This window comes from Astyanax mexicanus, chromosome 18, assembly GCF_023375975.1.
Source record: "Astyanax mexicanus isolate ESR-SI-001 chromosome 18, AstMex3_surface, whole genome shotgun sequence".
In the NCBI taxonomy this organism is placed as follows: Eukaryota; Metazoa; Chordata; class Actinopteri; order Characiformes; family Acestrorhamphidae; genus Astyanax; species Astyanax mexicanus.
Window position 1 is genome coordinate 26,427,653 of NC_064425.1, and position 19,355 is coordinate 26,447,007.

A 19,355-nucleotide genomic window follows, 5' to 3' on the forward strand; every position below is an offset into this window, starting at 1 on the left:
AACAATAAAGACATCATCAATATCGGTTTGAAATAGTGGCCAAATCATCGACCCGATCCGAAGATTACCCAAAAAATATATATATCGTCATGCATCGCTACCCTAATATCAGTAGGTATAGCAGTGTTGGACCTATTTTACATTCATCTATCAAAATACATTACTTTTCTCTCTTCTATTATGACTACAGCATCATCATGGCTGCAAGATCTGAGTGAAAAAAACACATATTCTTGTTTCCAGCAGCCACTGCTAATGGAGTTCTGCCCCACCCTGACCGCAAAAAGCACAGAGAAACAATGAAGAAGCAGATTTCTCTTCCTTTACCCATCCTCTTTTGCCCTTATATGGGTGATAAGGAGAAAATAATGAGTAGCTAGGACAGAGTGTGAATAGAAGGACTGATACTGCAGCGAAAGCGTGTTGCAATAGTCCGGCGCTTCAGAAGTTACAGAAATCCTGGTAAGGGTCTTTTTTTAATTACATAATATTTTTTTATGATTTGTATGCACTCATTATACAAATGAGTTTATGCAAATTATAAAACTTTCAGAGACTAAAATGTGATGTTCTTGACCTACTATATTATATTAATGATTTGACGTGTAATTATTCTGTGTTATATAAATTGGTCATACTGTAAACATCTTTCAGAAGGTGGGGATTTATTTGATGTTTTTTTTCCTGTGCATTTGTTCATAAATGCAACTTGATTTGTAACTCTCTAAATATGGATAGGATAACAATGTTAATCACAGGACTCTTAGGAAATGGTATTTGGTACTAATCCAAAAGAACCTCTTGGGGTTGTTGTCTTTTTTTTATAAAAAAATACAGCGTGCACACACTTTCAAATTCAGCCATGCATCTTACTTATCAAAAAGGCTAATAGGTACATTTTTAGCTACAGTGGCATGAAAAAGTTTTTACCCCCTACACATTTATTTTGTTTTTCCTTCTTTTGCCTTTTTCTCATACTTATATTTTTCCGATTATCAAACAAACTTTAATATCAGACAAAGATAACCTGAGTAAATATAAAAAGCATTTTTTTATTATAATTTTATTTATCCAGGAAAAAAAACACTACCCAATCCAATCCAGCCCTGTGTGAAAAAAGTATTTGCTCTCTAAACCTAATGACTTGGTTGTGCCATCTTTGGAAGCAACAATAGCAATTAAGTTCAATGGATAACTGGCAGTGAGTCTTTTACATCTCTTTAGAGGAATTTTAGTCCACTATTTTTTACAGAATTGTTTTAGTTCAGCCACATTAGAGTTTTTTTTTTTAACAAAAACTTCTTGTTTAAGATCATGCCACAGCATCTCAATCAGACTTAAACTAGGCCACTCCAAAACCTTAATTTAATTTTTTTTTTTTAACCATTCAGAGGTGGACTTGTTTGTGTGTTTTGAATCATTATCCTGCTGCTTTGCTGGTCCTAACAGCAAAGCAGCCCCAGACCCTCACACTGCCACCACCCTGTTTTCGGAACAACGATTTCTGCTCCACAAAGAGGGTGATGTCATCAAGTACACAGCTGTTCCAATCGCACAACAACCGTCCAGCGTCCTCCCATTCTCGGGAGTCCGCACTCGCAAGTCGAACTTGCCAAGTCCGTTCTTGCCAAGTACGGAAGACTTGCGTACTTGTGCATTAAAAAATATCAATATTTACCCAAAGTCCTGAGGATCAAGATGTTTTTTGTAAATGTGAGACCGGCCATTGTGTTCTTTTGTGTTTTTTGCCTTGCAACTCTCCTATGAAGACTATTTTTGACTAGTCTCTTTCTTATTATTGTTTCATAAACAAAGACCTTAACTGAGGTGAGTGAGACCTGCAGTTGTTCTGTAAATGATGTTCTGGATCCTTTTTTTACCTCCTGGATGAGTAGTTCATGCCCTTTTGGAGTAATTGTGGTCAGCCGGCCACTCCTGGGAAAGTTCACCAGTGTTACATGTTTTCTCCCTTTGTGAATAATAGCTCTCACTGTGGTCCAGTGGAGTCCCAAAGCCTAAGAAATGACTTTGTTTTCTCATCTGTTTCTAAATTTCTGCAGATCGGGGTATAATGTGTTCCTTTTTGAGATCTTTTATTTGCTTCATGTTATCAGACAGGTTCTATTTAAGAGTCTACAGGTCTGCGGGGACACTTTGTCACAAATGGGTAGATTGGTTTGGGTTGGTTATTTTTTTCTCTTAATAAAAGAAATCATCATTTAAAAAGTGCATTTTTATATTTATTCAGGTTATATTTGTCTGATATTAAGGTTTGTTTGATAATCTGAAAAATAAAATGAAAACAGTATGAAAAAAATAATTTTTCACACATTTGTATATTGTTTAGAAAAAATATTATATCTTATTATTATATGTTATTATTCACAATTACTATTTTCTTTTTATTATTATTATTATTTATTACCAGTGAGCTGAGTTTTAGAGTTTCCCAAAGTGCACTACAGACAATTCAGCTTGCTAGTGTCACTAAATCATTTAAAATTTTACATTTCTAAACAGCTTCAGACCTCCTGTAAGTTTTAGTTGAGTTTTTCTTTTACCTTTTAATTTTTTTATTTATTTTGTGCAACATAAGTGCACACATTTCCTCACATGTTGTGCAATAAACATTAAAACTTGATATGTGAAACTAAAATGTGTTATTATTTGCTTAGTTTGTATATTTTATTATTGTAGATAAAAGTGTTTGCTGCTCAAAATTTGGCGGGTGACAGGACTGCTATAAAATGAGTGAGTATGGGGTGTACCTCAATAGCATGACTCAGTAATTTTACTGATATTAAGCAACAAACAGACAACTGTGCAACTGAGTTCTAACTCTATTATCTTTCCTGTACAGATGAAACAGATGATCTGTACAATGAGAGCATCACAAACAGCACTGAGATCACCGAAACCAATCACCTGCTGAACCTTAGGGTGTTCCTCCACGCTGTGATATGTGTGCTTGGTGTTTTGGGGAACACGCTGGTGATTTTTGTGACAGGATTCAGAGTGAAGAAAACGGTGGACACGGTTATGTTTCTGAACTTAGCAGTGGCTGACTTTCTCTTCACGTTTTTCCTGATCTTTAACATCACATACTTGGCCAAAGACTTTGACTGGCCTTTCGGTGAATTCATGTGCAAGGCTTACAGCTTGGTGTCTGTGGTTAATATGTACGCAAGCATCTTCCTGCTGACAGCCATCAGCGTAGACCGCTGCCTGTCCACGTGGGTGGTCGTGTGGGTCCAAAACATGAGAACCATCTTCAAAGCCAGAATGACCTGCGTCGTCATATGGTTAACATCAATCTGCCTTAGCCTTCCCTACTTCATCTACAGGAAAACACATTTTAATCAAACAGAAAATATAACAAGTTGCTTCCTAGACCTTCCAGAGACCTCAAGATTAACCATTTACAAATCCCTGATAGTTTTCCGCTTTGTGGTGGGTTTCCTCGTTCCCATCATTATAATCACAGGTTCTTACGTGGCCATCGGTGTACGCATCAGACGTCTCAGACATAAGACACTAAAGCCCCTTAGAACAATACTGGCTGTGATCTTAGCCTTCTTCTTCTGTTGGCTTCCCTTTCACATTTACTGGTTTATTGACTTATGGGCTAATGAAACAAAGGGAAAGGATGAAAACATGGACCTTGACGATTTCAAGAAGGTTTTAGATGTTGTAGGCCCCTTGGTCACCGGCCTAGCCTTCTTAAACAGCTGCCTGAATCCCTTCCTGTATGTGTTCATGTGTAAAGAGTACAAAACTAAGCTTAAGCAGTCTGTGCTGTTGGTGCTTGAAAGCGCCTTTGCTGAGGAACACTTGTTCTTACTGGTGTCTCAGTATTCCCTTTCCCATCGCAAATCCCATTCCCAGAATGTTCCAGACACAGAAGATACTCAGTGTTCGGCAGATAAAACATAGATCGTGACTGTACAGCATATCAGTCAATAAGAAGGATAGCATATTAATCCATCAGATCTTATAGACCTTATTCTACAATGTTGCACCATTATTTCCTTTACTTTTGCAGCTTTTTGTAATCATGCAAATACTCATTTGTATCTACAGGGGTTGGACATTGAAACTGAAACACCTGTCATTTTAGTGTGGGAGGTTTCATGGCTAAATTGGACCAGTCTGGTGGCCAGTCTTCATTAATTGTACAAATTTGTAAAATGTGTAATTTGAGCACAAAGTTTTGCTCAAAATATTGCAATGCACACAACATTATGGGTCACATACCAGAGTTCAAAAGAGGACAAATTGTTGGTAAATGTCTTGCCGGCACATCTGTGACCAAGACAGCGTGTCTTTGTGATGTATCAAGAGCCACGGTGTCCAGGGTAATGTCAGCATACCACCAAGAAGGAGGAACCACATCCAACAGGATTAACTGTGGATGCAAGAGGAAGCTGTCTGAAAGGGATGTTTGGGTGCTAACCCGGATTGTATCCAAAAAAAACATAAAACCACTGCTGCCCAAATCACAGCAGAATTCAATGTGCACCACAACTCTTCTGTTTCCACCAGAACTGTCCGTCGGGACAATAAATGATTGTGGTCTAAAACCAGGTGTTTCAGTTTCATTGTCCAACCCCTGTAATTTTTTAAATAATCAATAAGTTCAATTCTGAGCTACAACGCAAGGTTACACATTTAAAATGTATGTTAAACGCATTAAAATACATAGAGCTCTGAAAAAAATAAGAGACCACTTAAAACGGATGAGTTTCCATGATTTTACCAAATTGAAAACCTCTGAAATATAATCAAGCCATCAAACCAAACTGAACTGCTTGATTTTTGCACCAGGAGAGGCATAAAGTTATCCAAAAGCAGTGTGTAAGACTGGATTGTAAATAAATGCTCTAAATGACAATATTTTTATTTGAAATTCGGGAGAAATGTTGTCTGTAGTTTACAGAATAAAACAACAATGTCCATTTTACTCAAACATATACCTATAAATAGCAAAATCAGAGAAACTGATTCAGAAACTGAACTGGCCTCTTTTTTTTTTTTTTTTTTTACAGAGCTGTATATTTCATATATACATATATTTCTCTCCAAATAGGTATGTATGATTAGGAAGAGTTAAGCTGCATGTTAAGCCCTGCTTTCCATTGGCATTTACTTATAAAATAAATGTATAAATATATATGGAAATGTCATTAATCTAAAATCTGGAATTCTTTCACAGTAAAACATGTAAAGGGTTCTTACATAATAAAAAAACAATTAAGAAGTATGGTGTGCTTGTCTTTATTCTTTAAATTTTAAACTAATGCCCCATCCACACATATATGGATATATTTTTATCGTCCAAACAAACAGTGTTTTAACCACTAAATCATTGAACTATCAAGATGTTTTATAAAGCTGTTACTGGTTATGTTCACATTACCAGGCTAAGGTGATTTAAATATTTTTTTGCATCCAAGTGACACCTATTTTTCAGGGCTGTGTCAAATTAGATCTTTTTTAATCAGATTTGATCCGCTTTTATGTGCAGTCTTGTAGGTATGCTGCATAAATGTTAATATACAGATTACGCCTTCTTTTGCAATCAGAGATTTCTTTTTTTGTCGTTACTTTGTTGTTGGTGAAGAAGGCGATGTAATGTGTCATTTATGTTGTTTTAAAAACTGATTTGTTGACACATCCACTTTTGGAAAAAATAATTTCGAATGAATTAATTGAGTGTTCTGAAGTTTTCAAACACAAATGCAAATAAAACTCTGTGCTGTTTTATATCTTGTTTACTTTACTTCCATATAATTGTGTGTGTGTATATGTAGATACTGTTGTACATCTTCTCAAGTATATTTGGTTTCCACATTTTGTGCCTCTCACTTTGATTCAAGCATATACAGCTCTGGAAAAAATAAGAGAGTTTCTTTGATTTTACCTAATTTAAAACTTCTGGAATATAATCAAGAGTAAGATGGATGATCACAAGCCATCAAACCAAGCTGACCTTCTTTAATTTTTGCACCAGGAGTAAAGGCATAAAGTTATCCAAAAGCAGTGTTTAAGACTGGTGGAGGAGAACATGCCAAGATGCATGCCAAGATGCAACAGTGATTAAAAAACAGGATTATTGCACCAAATACTGATTTCTGAAACTCTTAAAACTTCTGAAGAAGCTGCATCTTTTTTTGTCTGTTTATAGAATAAAACAAGAATGTTTATTTTACTTAAACATATATCTATAAATATCAAAATCATAAAAACTCTTGTATAATTTAACACCAAGTGAGATTCAGATTTCTGAAACACATGCATGGAAAAAAATGAACATTCATTTATTTTTTTTTTCCCCCATTAAAAGTGTTCACCAATATTTTAAATAAGAGTTCACCTGCCTGGTTCTGTAATAGCTAGTGTGACATTTGAAAGTGTTTCTCAACACTGGTACTGGAGGCCCAGGGTAAAAAGATAAGGAACTTGCTTTTTAGTTGACTGTATGCATGTCAGTACTTTTCCTACTAACATGCCAGCAATACAAACATTACACTTCATTTACCATCCTTTTAAAACAACAACAGTATCAATAACTGCACACTTTTCCAGTCAATCCTTCCTTTCATCACTGTAATTATCCAAACACTCGGTTGAAGTTCCATTTCTGGATGGCTGGAACTGAAGACTTTAGTCCTTATCTGTTGTTCGATGCAAGGCGAGGACGAGGGTCAGCTAGCGCTCGTACATCTCCTTCAGGACCTTAATGCTCTCGCTGTAACGTAGCTGGTTCTTATTAGACGCCTCTTTCCATCTAAATGGAAAATGGAACACACATCAAATTAACTCAGAGAATTAAATGGAAGTTGATCTGAAGACTGAACTATCTTCTATGGTAGCATAAAACACAATAGTACATTTGTGGAGCTACACTGTATTAAGTTCATAATTATAATCTAATAAAAAGTACTTATCTAAACATGGAAAGACTGTGAAATATCTTACTTCTGTCTAATTTTCTTCCAGCGCTTCATGTGGTTAAACATGAGAGAAGCCGATGTGCTGTCTGTGGACTAGAGAGAAATATTACCAGGATTAATAAATATTCATAACAGAGTCTATTTACTAAATCACATACTTCATAGATCTGAAACAAAAGGAAATGAATAAAATTGTGTGAACAAGTAAAGTGCATTTCCTGAAGGAAACACACAACATTTGTGCAGCTAAAGTCATTCCCACACCAAAGCAGTTGCTATACTATTCCTACATCACTGCTTTGGTACTCCAGGTGGTTTCTGTGTTTCTTGCTGGTTGGTTGCAAAGTGGCTTTAATGGTACCTCAGGGGGCTGGTATGACATTGCTAAGTGCTTACTAGATGGTGTTGCAAGCTGATAGCAACAAATAATTGCCATAATGTTGCTATGTGGTTGCTAGGCATTTGCTATGGTGCCCACAATGTTGCAACACATGGTATCCCATGTGCCTGGGTAGGTGTTAATAGTGGATTCATATAATTGTTACAATTAAAGCACCTAAAAAAAACAACAAAAATCATCTGAAAAACTGAAAATCATCTGATTAAAAAGCTGTACAATCAGACTAAACAATCTGGAATGACAAAGACTACATTCACATTACCAGGCTGAGAAGACTCAAATTAGATTTTTTTTGTGCAATGTGACGTTTTTTTCATGACTGTGTGAACATGCCAAATCTTATTTTTTTAAATCATATCTGAGACACTTTCATATGTGGTCCTAAATCTAATACATATGAGATCCATGGACATGTAACATCAAAATCTGATCAAAATCAGAATTCATGCATCTTTTTTGCTTTTACACATGCGCTACTTGCTTCTCTCTCGTACTCGTACACATCTCTTGGTGCAGCTGTGCAGCTATAGCTGCAAAAACAGCAAAAGCAAACCACCTGTCCTTTTTTCACCTCCTCAACCTGAGCATGTACTTCAGACCAGCTGTTTACTCTCCACATATGAGCTGCTAACGCATCCGTTTGCCTCTCAAATGAAGAAGGCAATGCTTATACATGTATCAATGTGCATATGTGAGGCGTTTCAGGAACAGATTTGTTCACGTTGTAATGTGAACGTAGCAAAAATCTTAAAAACTGTTGGACAGAACATGCCATGAAATTTCGGCAGAAAAATAACAAAAAGATGAATATTAATCAGATAATTAAGAATGATTTCCTATGTGTAACCATAATAATCGTGTTTATTTAAGGTTCTGTTAAAGAAAAGCAGCATTAGGAGATTACCTGGCTTGCTGAGGGTTTCTCTACAGGTGGGACCCTCAGGTTTAAAGGCTCTCCAGATTCATTAAGAGGAGCAGAAACAGGAGCAGGAAGGTTGTAAATGTTTTGGCTTTTTCCATTCAGCATATCTGCTACCTGTAGGAAAAATCAGAACCTGTTTAGCTATGTAAGCATTTCTCTCCGACATTGGATCAGTATTTTTGTCACTCTTTAACCTTTGGGCCAGAGTGAACAGATGTGAACATGCACCTTGGCCTTTTTTTGGAAAAACATCGTCATGTTCACTTCTGCAGCAAAATGAAATGATTTGCTTTTTAAAGAAGGATTGTGCATTGTTAGCACATTTTCAGCTGACATAGTTAGCAGACCCGGTGGCTACAGCGATGCTAAAATGACTAAAATCTTTTCCCCAGATTTTTCGATACTCAAAAATGTTTCTGCACATTCACTTAGCTTGTGTTCTATTGCTGTAAGATGAATGCATTTGCCCAGTTGGTGTGCTCTGGAATTTAACACATCATGCAAAGGTCCAAAAAGAAAACAGGATAACTACGGCCTTGCCAGAAGGGAACTACTTCATGCCAGGATTTGGCAGAAAAGTCAAAGTAGAGCTGCTTAAATGTTACACACAAAAACAAGGTCCAAGGCTCTATTTCAAAAACCTTCCCAGCATGAAACAGAATATTATTACTAATCCAAAGGTGCCACAAGAAACAGCTAAACTGTGCATCATACATCCTGAAAATGTTACTAAGATATTTGTTGTAGTTCTGTTCTCAGTGCTATATGCAGAAAAGAGTCTGATTTCTCAAGCAAACTGGTTAACTGGTTAGGGATTTTTGCATTCTTTTTTTATAAGAAAATTCTTTGGGATGGAAAAACCGATTGGCTATGTATAGGGATATTTCATATTTACAAGTTTAGGAATTACATCAGCTCTGCCTGAAGATTCTCGGCCACAGGGCACTGCAGTTACTTCTTTAAAAGCTAGAAACCCATTTGCTAACATGGGAAATGCTTTTAGCTAGTGCCTATTATCCACTCTGATATACACATTGTAGTTTATCATGGAATTTGTGGACTTTAACATAGGGCTGAACGATTTTGGAAATAATCTAATTGCAATTTTTTATCTATAATTTGCGATTGCGATTTAAAATGCGATTTTTTTAATGTCTTCTCAAGTATTTTTCAACAAACAGAAGCAATAAATCAATTTGTTTAATAATAAACAATGTCAGATTTATTTAAAGCACAGATAACAATAAAGCAAACAAATCTATGCTTTTCCTTTTCACCATTTGTTTTTTTTTTTATAGAAAAATAAATATATAAATAGCTTTTCCTTTTCACCATTTTTTTTATAGAAAAAATAGATATAAAAAAATTAAACTTACTGCTCTCCAGCTAGTAACATCATAAAAAAAATAAAGTGCAAAAAACATAAAGAGAATCTGCTTTAACCAACTCGTTATTTTCTGTATTTGAAGATGCAGCACTGGTCGTTGGCATTTTAGCCTTGCAAATACCATACGAGGCTTTGTGATGTTTTTTTTTGGGGCGTTTTCACACCTGTAGTTCATTTCTCTGGTCTGAATCAGTTAATGAGTTTGTTTACTTGGAGCGCTTTCTCGCTCTGTTCGGTCTGGTTTCACATAGGCATAAATGTAAACGCACCAAAATGCGCATCAATAAACCACGCGAGCAGCCTGTGTCCTCTGATTGGTCAGAGCTGTCTGACACGGGAGTACGTTAAATATAAATATACGAAAAAAGTAAATACAGCGAGAAGATTTTGTGTTTCTACGTGCAGAGCAGATTTATACATAATAAACAGAGTCACGCGGCTGTGAGCGGTGAATACAGCGCAGACGGCGCGAGCATGGAGACAGTGTTTGTTCACAGCTGTGGTAATTAACGTTATCCACCTCCTCTAGCTGGTCTCAGTTCGGTTCTTTTGATCCGCACCCGAGTGCGATTACTGTTTTCGCACCTGCTCAATCGAACCGCACTAAAGTTACAAACGGACCAGAGTTCGATTTAACCAGACCAAACAGTGCTGGTGTGAAAGTGCGCTGTGTTGACTTCACTTCTCCACCTCCCTGCCTCCTGCTCGGGTTTGCTCCGCTCGTCCTCGGCTCGGCTCGCTCCCAAGTCACGTGACCAGTCAAATCGCAGCCTGTGCGGTTAGAGAATCTCATTTTAAAATATCGCGAGATAATTGCAAATGCAATTAATCGTTCAGCCCTACTTTAACAGCTGGTACTCAATGTTGAACAGCATTTTAACCCTTTGAACTCTAGGCTTTTTTGGTGTATTTTTTCTTTGTTTTTGTCAGTTTCTCTTTCAGGTCTTATAACACAGTAATTATATCAGACAGCCACATGCTATGAGTTCTTTTACTACAGAAGACATCCGGCTGCTCGGAAATGTAATCATTTAAAATGTAAAAGGAAGCAGAATTGTTATATTTTCCTGGAACTGGCCATGTTTTGGTCAAAATTTTACCAAGCGCCTGTTGTTGGGTTTTTTTTTTTTTTATGTATAGGCTTAGTACTTTGACAAAATACATGGAGAGCATCAGGCGGACTTTTTTTCTTGATAATCACACCTCTAGGATACATATAGATTACAAAAAACCGGACACTCAGAGCAGCCTATGCCTTTTAAAATTTTGATTAGGAAACACAAAGTAAACTATATACAAAAATGTAAACTTTTTAGTCTAAATAAATAATAATATTTATTTCAAAATAACTACTTAGTAAAAACTATATAAAGTAGTGCCATACCTAGCTTTAGTTTAAGCGCAGGTAGTTTGACACTTTTTCTGTGGAGACTTTTGAGTCTGATATTTACTGATATTATTTGGTTTGAAACATCATATAAATGAGTTTGAAGCACTAAAGGTAAATAATATTGGTTGGAGAAGGAGATCTCACTTTTTTAGGTGTTTTTCTTAATTGATTTCTTGTAGATGCTTTACCGCACTGCGCTGTTTTTAGAAAGAGTAAGGTCCACCCTTTCTAACCATATATGGATTATGTTGATGTGTGAAGGGATTCCTGAGTAATTAAGCTGAGAACACAAGGTGCGATTTTGGACGGAAACTCCGTCTAAAGGTTAAATGTGGTTGCTTCCAAATTGTAAAGAACATTTTATCTTAAGACACAATGTACAGAACATTACAGAGGCCACACACAATGATGCATTACCTAATTTGCTTTAGAAAGCAAACCCCCTACTGATACTGGCAATCAATATTTGTCCCAAAAACACTAATCGGTTCATGTATAATAATAATTTCATTTTATCTCAACATCTCCAAACGTTACAGAGGGCTATTTGTTCACACACATTTTTGGCAGAGTGATTATTATTTTTAGAGGAGCAGCAAGAGTCTGTGAGGAAGCACACGGGACCTGACCTCTTCCTCTCCCATACTGTGAGGTGGGCTGACAGCAGTTCTTTCCCGGACTGAGGGATTATTCTTCATCCAAGCTCTGCAGATGGGGTAGAGCGAGGTCCCGCTACTAAACTGGGCCAAGTCCACACTGCGGTCAAACAGTTTGATGATGTATGCATCTGAAAGAGAAAAACACAGATAAGACATTAAAGAACCTTTTGTCAAGCTGAAACTAAGTGGGATGTGATAAAACACTGATTCTGCTGAAAATGTCTTATCGAAATATCAATTGCATAAGTACGCAGAATTTAAAAGGAAGTGTAAGGAGGAAAGTTGTCCATTATATGCTATTGTTGATTACAGGCATTTGTAAAATCAAAATGTCCTTTGTTTAATATATAGTGCAGAATATATATATTTTTTATTAGTTTATTACATATTGTAATTAAATTCTTACTTTGTTTGTGCTGGTTGGTCTCAGACAAGCTATCATCCATCTCTTTGCGCTTCTTTCTCCTGTGTTGAGGAAAACGAGACGATGGCCTGTGGAGAACAAAGGTTTTGTTTGTTTGTTTGTGATTTGTGCCATATCAGCAACATATTGGCTATTTTAGGGCATCAACAATGTTCATGACTTGAGCATCACAGACTTAAATCAGTTTTTCTTCATACGAAGGACTTCTAGAAAATTAATTATTTTAGCTGGTGGAATCTTTTCAAACTGTTATTTCATATTTGTGAGAACAAAGGTAACTTTATGAAGTTCCCTACAGTAACTAAACAGTTGTCACAGTTTTTTTTAATTAGGACATTTTAAGTTGTTTAATGCCATAACAGAAGCCATGGTGATATTCATGGTAAAATCCAGAAAATTAAAATATATATATATATATACAGTCTGCCATCTAAACATCAAAAAGTCCATATGTATGAAGTTTGGAGTCTCTCAAATAAAACTTTGAGTATTATACGTACAGGTCCCACTACTGGCCAAAGTTAAACTAGTCAGTACTAAAGTTACAACAGCTAAGAGAAAAATGAGAAATAAATAATGATTTAATTTAACATAATAAATGTATTTTTTGCATAGTGTGAGTATTTTCCTAAAACTATTGATGAGTTATATTACTGCACTTGCACTGTGCATTATGTGCACTGGATGAGCTGAGCATAGTACAATCACTTTCTTCTAATTAGGATTATCATTATTGTCAACTTGTTGTTACTAATAGTGTTTCTAATATAGATTAATTTAGATAATTTAAGTACAAACAAGTGTCGTTCCAGGTCCAAATGTACGTGGATTCCAAATAGATGCAGGTTTAATCACAAGACAATAACCAAGCGATAGGTGAAATTTGTGTTTAAACATTTCAGGGATATTTTCTAAACAGAGATTAAGCCTAATTTCAGACTAGAAATGTCCACACAAAAGGCTGTGTAGTACAAGGCCCTCTGTGATCAAATGTGACAATATGCCACTTAAGCCCTATTCAGGAAGAATTAAATTTACATGCGTTCCTAAGGTAATTCTGTTTCACTCGGTTTCATTCTCCACTTTGATATTATTACTATATGGACTGACGATTATTTGATGTTTACTCAGTCATTGTCTTAAGAAAATTACCAGCAAAATTATCCACTGTTTTATCTAATAATTAAACCCATCCAGATTCAGGTTTTCCAGAAGGACCAGGATTTTGGCTGCTGATGTTTGAATGCACCAGTTGTTGAATGTGATCATGAGCAACTAATCCAATCAGAATAGGGCTTTGGATAAATTACGTCTACTATTCTTTTAGCCTATGGTTCAGGGATACAAATTAAAAAATACAAATTTACTCACGCATGCACATATTTAGTGTGGTTTCTATTCATTTTCATGAATGCATTCATGGCAGATTTTCCCCTTGCCAAAGTCTCACAGATAACAGGAAACATTAACATTTGATGTAATGAAGTCTTCACTTTTATCTATGACTCGGAAAATGCCAAAAGAACTCAAGGCCTTGTATGGTCACTAGGTATTTTATGTTAAAATAATGATATCGTGTCAGTTTCGATTGCGTACCTTTTCCCAGCAGAAGATGGAGATAAGTCTCTGAAAGGAGAAAAGTATTAGTAATACTAATACTGAAACTGCTTTTTTCCTCAAAAGAAAAAAAGAGTACAAGTCTATCTGTATCTGAGACAGAAATAACACAGATAACACAGATTTCTTTTTAAAATTTATAATTTTAATCTACCAAGAAGTGCAAAAGAACTGTGACATCAAGCTGCAAAAGCATTTAGGATGCACCTGCACCTTTTTTCAATCCTTCCAATACTTAACCTGAGCCAAGCATATCTGCTGACATAAAACACTGATAATGATTTTTACCTAACTGCTCGAACTACAGCTACACATAATTTTCACTTTTTGTTATATTATTTATCTTGGTAAAGGCGGTACCAGAAACAGTTTCCGGTTAGAGCGCACAGCAAAAGCAGGCTTGAATTAACAGCATGCCACAAAGCTCACAGCCACGGTTTAATAACCAATATTACTTATGCAACAATTTAACAAACATGTGCATGGGTCATTTGTGTGACATGCTGTAATTATGCTGTAGAAACATTGTAATTAAAGCAGCAGATTGACGACTTTATTTCACTATCTCAAACATCACCACTTCTCTTAAGCAAATCAAGACATGAGTTTTTCAGTCATGCTTCTATGTTGTTTCATGGTATCAGTAGTCTATGTTGCCTAAGCTGAACTTAAATTGACAGTTTCTGCAACAATACAGTGTCAGCAATACTATTCAGACAGGAAGAGTCTGTATAAGATGTGTGAGGATTTTGTTCATGCAAATAAGCCAAACAAGCACATACTTGCCCATAGAGTCTGCAACCATTTTTCCAGCATCCTCTTCATTTTGGTCTCTTTACAGGGAAAGGAAGAGGGTAGAGGTTACTAATAAGATAATGTTACAACACTTAGCTGAGTCTGTATTCTGAGAAAAACCCATTTCCTGAAGAACATCAAAAACATTACTCATTTTTAACAAGTAATTGCATTAAACAGGAATCACTAGAACACCAGTTTAATCAGGTATGCTAATTTTATAACCAGATATAGGCTAATTAATGTACGTATCCATGACTTTCAGCAGCCTTGAGCAAAGTGCTCGCTAGTGGTTTTTGATAAAAGCTTGACATGTACCATGCTTTTTTTTCTGCCCAAACTAATTGAGCATTAGAGGAGCACTTAACACACATTTTACCACACAAATGTCCTAATGTTTATTTTATGTAGCAATGTAACAAGCCACTAAAAAAACAATTTGATATTACAATGTGAAAAAATGATTCCACATAATGGATAGATAGATAGAATAGATAAAATAAATCCATTCTATTATGTATGATCTCTAAGGCTGTTGAACTGACTCTGACTCAAGCTGAATATGTTATAACATCCCTGCTGTTAAGCTTTAATGGTCTAAAAAAAACTGCTGTCTTCTGAAATATAAGGCTACAGAAAACTTCACTAGGATCCCTAAACCCCAATAAGGAAATTTGCTTAATTTACAATTAGACTAATCAAATCAAAGGAAACAAGAAGAAGATCAATAGCAAACGCTGTACATTTACAAGCCTGGCTAATGCATAGAACCATACAGACAACTAACAGTTGTAAGAAGAGAAAATATTAAACAAACGTCAGTTAAAAGTTAAAGGTCCCTGTGATTTAGTGTTCCTGTCTGCATTCTTTCTGAGCTTTTTTCACTATTTATTCTTAGGTATTAAAAATGAGGGAATTACTAACAGTATCCTAAATAAGGAACAATTACGGGACAACTCACTGAAAATGCACGGCTCTCAGCTTGCTTACAGTGAATTACGCAATCTCTATTTATCCGTGAACTGCACTCTTCTTGGTATACTGACCTCTCATTGTCACTTTTGTCCACCAGACCTTGCAACACAGCATCAAGTCGATTTCGGGCACCGGCACCTTCAATATCTATAAAAGAAAATCATATATAACTGGTTAAATATTTAGTGTTTTAGATTATTTTAGCAGTCAGTGTCAGCTGATAGCAGTAATCACTAAAATTATATGATAATTATTTAAATGTTTTTTTTTTGCTTTTTTTTTTTCTTTTCTTTAAACACAGCATTACAGGCTGAACTAGTGAACGTTGCCTCGGAAAGCTTTTAGAGACCACTGAAGTCATGTCGTCATTTTGTAGTTGGCGCCATGTTGTTTATGCCAATATTTGGGGTTCCTTGTCTAAGCGGCTCAAATAAATAGGGAATTTGAAAGGACTTTTCAAAAACTGGCCTGCGTTTAAGGTGAGGAATTAGAAAAATGCTAACTTTTTCAGCACAGCAGCTGGAAACGACACCGGACTGGATTCTGCATAACAACAGCGACCTCCGGTCAGATCACATTTGGATTATTATTCTTCTTCACAGAGGATTACGGCCGGAGTTTGCTGGCGTTTCGCCGAAAATAGTCCCCGGCTGATCTCTGCAGCTGGGCTCGGAGGTCAGTTCACTCCGCTGTAGCATTAGCTTAAAGTTAGCATTTTTCTCATTACGACTCTTAAACGATCTCCAGTGATGTTCAGGAATAAAATTTACAAAAATAAAATGTACAGGGGTCTGAATAGATTTATTACGACAGAATAAGACAGAGGCGAGTTTTTGAAAACCCTATTAATTTTTCTCATAAGGAAAAACCACTTAGACACGGAAGCCGTACGAGGACTACATAATGACGCACAACTTCAGTGGTCTATTAAAGGGCAGCAGGGGAAGCACTTTTATACTCTCTTGTGACAAGACTCAGTGTCTAAATGCCTCAGTATAGTGCTGGACCATATAACCAAAGACGTATTTCACTGTAGTTTTCAAAATTCTGTAATTCATTATTTTATTTTTTTTTGCATGAATGGGCTTTTATATAGGTTTGGAATGTACTGTACTTACTATAAGGCATTGGGTTTACTTTGTCCCACAAAATTACACAATATATGAAGGAATCCAACTTCATTAACAGAAAAACAGCTGAAAAATGTAAACAATAGACTTTGAAAGACACACGCCAACAACTATAACACAGCTTTCTTTACAAAACAAAATATTTTTTAATTTGACCAAAAATTCACAATATTTAAATATTTAAAAGAACTATTTCTCAAAAGCTCATTTGCCCAAGTGAGAAAAGTTCAATATCAATTTACTATATGTTATTTCTGAAGTCATTGAAGCCAATACAGTATTAAAATTAACCACAACTCCCTTCTTTACCCAGTTAACAAATAAATTCTATTCAGTGTGCATTAAAAAAATCCTTTAAGCTACAGTACTAATATATTAAAATGGACTCTTTTCTGAGTGAACAAGTGCTGTTTGCTGTTGTTTTTCTATATTTCTCGGTTAAAAACAAACACTCATACAGTGAAGAACAGTGCTGAGACTATGTAATAATTTCCATTTTTTGTTTTGTTAAAAAGTGTACAACAGTTACAGCAGCCATAAAATCTCTATATTAAAATTCCGTCTGGAGGAGAAAATTCTTTTAAAACATACTTTTTTATATTTTTTTGTTCTTGTGCTGGAGAGGGCCACTGCCAGATTACATCATGCTAAAGCAGCTACAATCCGATACTGGTCAGAAGCTATTGCTTTCATAAAAAATAAGTTTTTCTGAAATAAACTGATGAATGGGTATTTGTTACATAGTATTATGTAAGGGTGCTTTGAGTGCTTGTGTGTTAATTTGTATGTAGGCGGATGTATGTGGATGTCTGCTATATATTCTACGGAGATTTTATTTATTATTATTATTTTTTTTTTACTCTTGATGGAGGTGTGTGTGCTGTGTTGTGTATAGTGTTGTAGTTGTGTGCCTATATGTACCTGTTTCTTTGGAAAAAAGGAAAAAACAATAAAAATATATTCACAAAAAAAATAAAAGTGTACAACAGAACAAAAGAATCCAAATATAAATTTTGTTCAAGGCTTACCTGGCTTCTCGGTCTTGATTTTCACGTGAAGCATTGTGACTGCAGACTGGACCTCACTTAAGAAATGCTCTTCCCAGCCAAATCCATTAATAAACACTGTGAAAAGGTACATCTGTCAGACAGTAATATTCACTGCCTTAACAAAAACATAAAATATGTGTATAAAACTGTCGCAGTAGTGACTGACAATCTGACTGTAAAATGCATAACAGCTAATTCACTGGTTATTAAAGAAATTGACTATTTGAACCTAGGTTCCCTTCAATGTTTTAAAGGTACTTTTTACCATATTTGGTGTAATAACACATGCTCACCTAAAACTTTGGTTATGGGTTACTCTAAGTTAGATAATTTTGGACAAACTCAGCCAGGATGTTAGATCACTTTGCAGTGCAGTTACTCTGTTACTGGAAACATCTTACTTTTCTTTTTTAGCTAACTACCTTGGTAGAGCCTGGGATTTATACATTAATGTATACTTTGGTAAAAGCAATGCCAGGCCTTTTGTTATTTTGTGAGCTTTAGAATGAGGATTATTCATATGGGTAAATAAAAAAAAAAACATCTAGGTTATCATAATTTTTGTTGTATTATATATATATATATATATATATATATATATATATATATATATATATATATATATATATATATACACATTTGTTCATTCATATTAAGATCTTCAGTAAGAGAACACACTTTTATATGTAGACTTCTTATTTATTTAAACTTATTGATTTATTATTTAAATACATTAGGGGGGGCGTAATAGCTTATAGCTTATCTAGTTATGTGGGTTATGTTTACTGTTTGCTTCGAGGTAAAAAAAAAAAAAACACAAAAAACACATACACACACACAATATTAAATCGCTAGCTAACAATTTGTTGCGCTGATATATCGGAACCTTTAACTGCTCCATATATGTATGTCCCTTTAGGAGTAAATATTAGAAAACACATACAGAACTATAATGAATGACCATAATAAACCAGCCAAGCAACTCAAACAACCAGTAACAAACAGCCGTGAAGTTATCCTAGCTTCACCAGCTCAATAGCTAACCTAGCTTAGCCGTTTAGCTAGGGTTGACTTTACCAGCCAGCGAGATAATTATAAATAACACAGTCATTTACACACCAGCAAAACACTTACTCAGCGCTTAATAAACGTCTAATATTATATTTAACTGCTACAAAAATAATGTTCACAGTGGTGTCCACCGTTATAAATCACACCTTAGTTACCGTTTAGCTGGAAAGCTACTCTCTCTTCTCTCTTTTCTGTTCGCTTGACTTTCCTCTTCCGCGCGCAAGACGATTTCCCGATTCCCATTGGTCAACGCAATTAGGCGTTCCTTAATGTTATTAGTTAAAAGGCTTGTCAGTCAGCAGCTTCAGCATCTGATTGGTTCTTCGCGGTCCATTTAGACGTTTCTAACAGTTTTGAGTAGCTAGGAGATAAAAGCATAGCCGGTTTATAGCGAGACTGGCCAATAATCTTCACACAATTACCACACACCGCTAGAAGGAGCCCGCGAGAGAGTCGCGGGCTCCTTCTAAATGGAGCTGATGGAGCAACAGCACATTTAAAACACCAATAACTGGCGTTTACATTATTTTAAAGATATATCTGCGCTATTTAACATTTTATATTACTATGTGTTAAGAAAAGT

At 35.6% G+C, this 19,355-nt stretch overlaps 2 protein-coding genes across 6 annotated transcripts; one reads left to right on the plus strand and one right to left on the minus strand.

The window, feature by feature from the left end:
• The first annotated feature begins 262 nt into the window (after positions 1 to 262).
• LOC103046740 (chemerin-like receptor 1) lies at positions 263 to 3,946 on the plus strand. Its single transcript, XM_022663986.2, has 3 exons — positions 263 to 462; positions 2,698 to 2,751; positions 2,861 to 3,946. Exons 2-3 carry the CDS (start codon positions 2,748 to 2,750, stop codon positions 3,931 to 3,933), a joined length of 1,077 nt encoding a protein of 358 aa, XP_022519707.2. The 5' UTR covers positions 263 to 462; positions 2,698 to 2,747; the 3' UTR covers positions 3,934 to 3,946.
• A 2,348-nt stretch (positions 3,947 to 6,294) lies between these two features.
• lin37 (lin-37 DREAM MuvB core complex component) lies at positions 6,295 to 19,128 on the minus strand. 5 transcript variants are annotated; one of them, XM_015603102.3, is made up of 11 exons: positions 18,919 to 18,983; positions 18,562 to 18,614; positions 17,681 to 17,776; positions 15,594 to 15,669; positions 14,535 to 14,585; positions 13,732 to 13,761; positions 12,118 to 12,203; positions 11,682 to 11,839; positions 8,258 to 8,389; positions 6,979 to 7,046; positions 6,295 to 6,787 (listed from the first exon to the last, which is right to left on the minus strand). In XM_015603102.3, exons 3-11 carry the CDS (start codon positions 17,712 to 17,714, stop codon positions 6,709 to 6,711), a joined length of 714 nt encoding a protein of 237 aa, XP_015458588.1. In that variant the 5' UTR covers positions 17,715 to 17,776; positions 18,562 to 18,614; positions 18,919 to 18,983; the 3' UTR covers positions 6,295 to 6,708. The 5 variants fall into 5 exon arrangements, with proteins under 5 accessions (XP_015458588.1, XP_007239463.1, XP_007239462.2 ...); XM_007239401.4 differs by having other exon boundaries at positions 18,928 to 18,981; XM_007239400.4 differs by lacking the exon at positions 18,562 to 18,614 and having other exon boundaries at positions 18,928 to 19,126.
• Positions 19,129 to 19,355: the final 227 nt, after the last annotated feature.

Excerpts from the sequence above, each read along its gene's own strand:
- lin37 (XM_007239400.4), bottom strand. The coding sequence starts at position 19,015 with ATGGGAATCGGGAAATCGTCTTGCGCGCGGAAGAGGAAAGTCAAGCGA. Across the intron at positions 11,840-12,117 it reads GACCAACCAGCACAAACAAA|ATGCATACATCATCAAACTG; the intron begins GTAAGAATTTAA and ends TTTCTCTTTCAG. Across the intron at positions 7,047-8,257 it reads AGAAACCCTCAGCAAGCCAG|TCCACAGACAGCACATCGGC; the intron begins GTAATCTCCTAA and ends ATTTCTCTCTAG.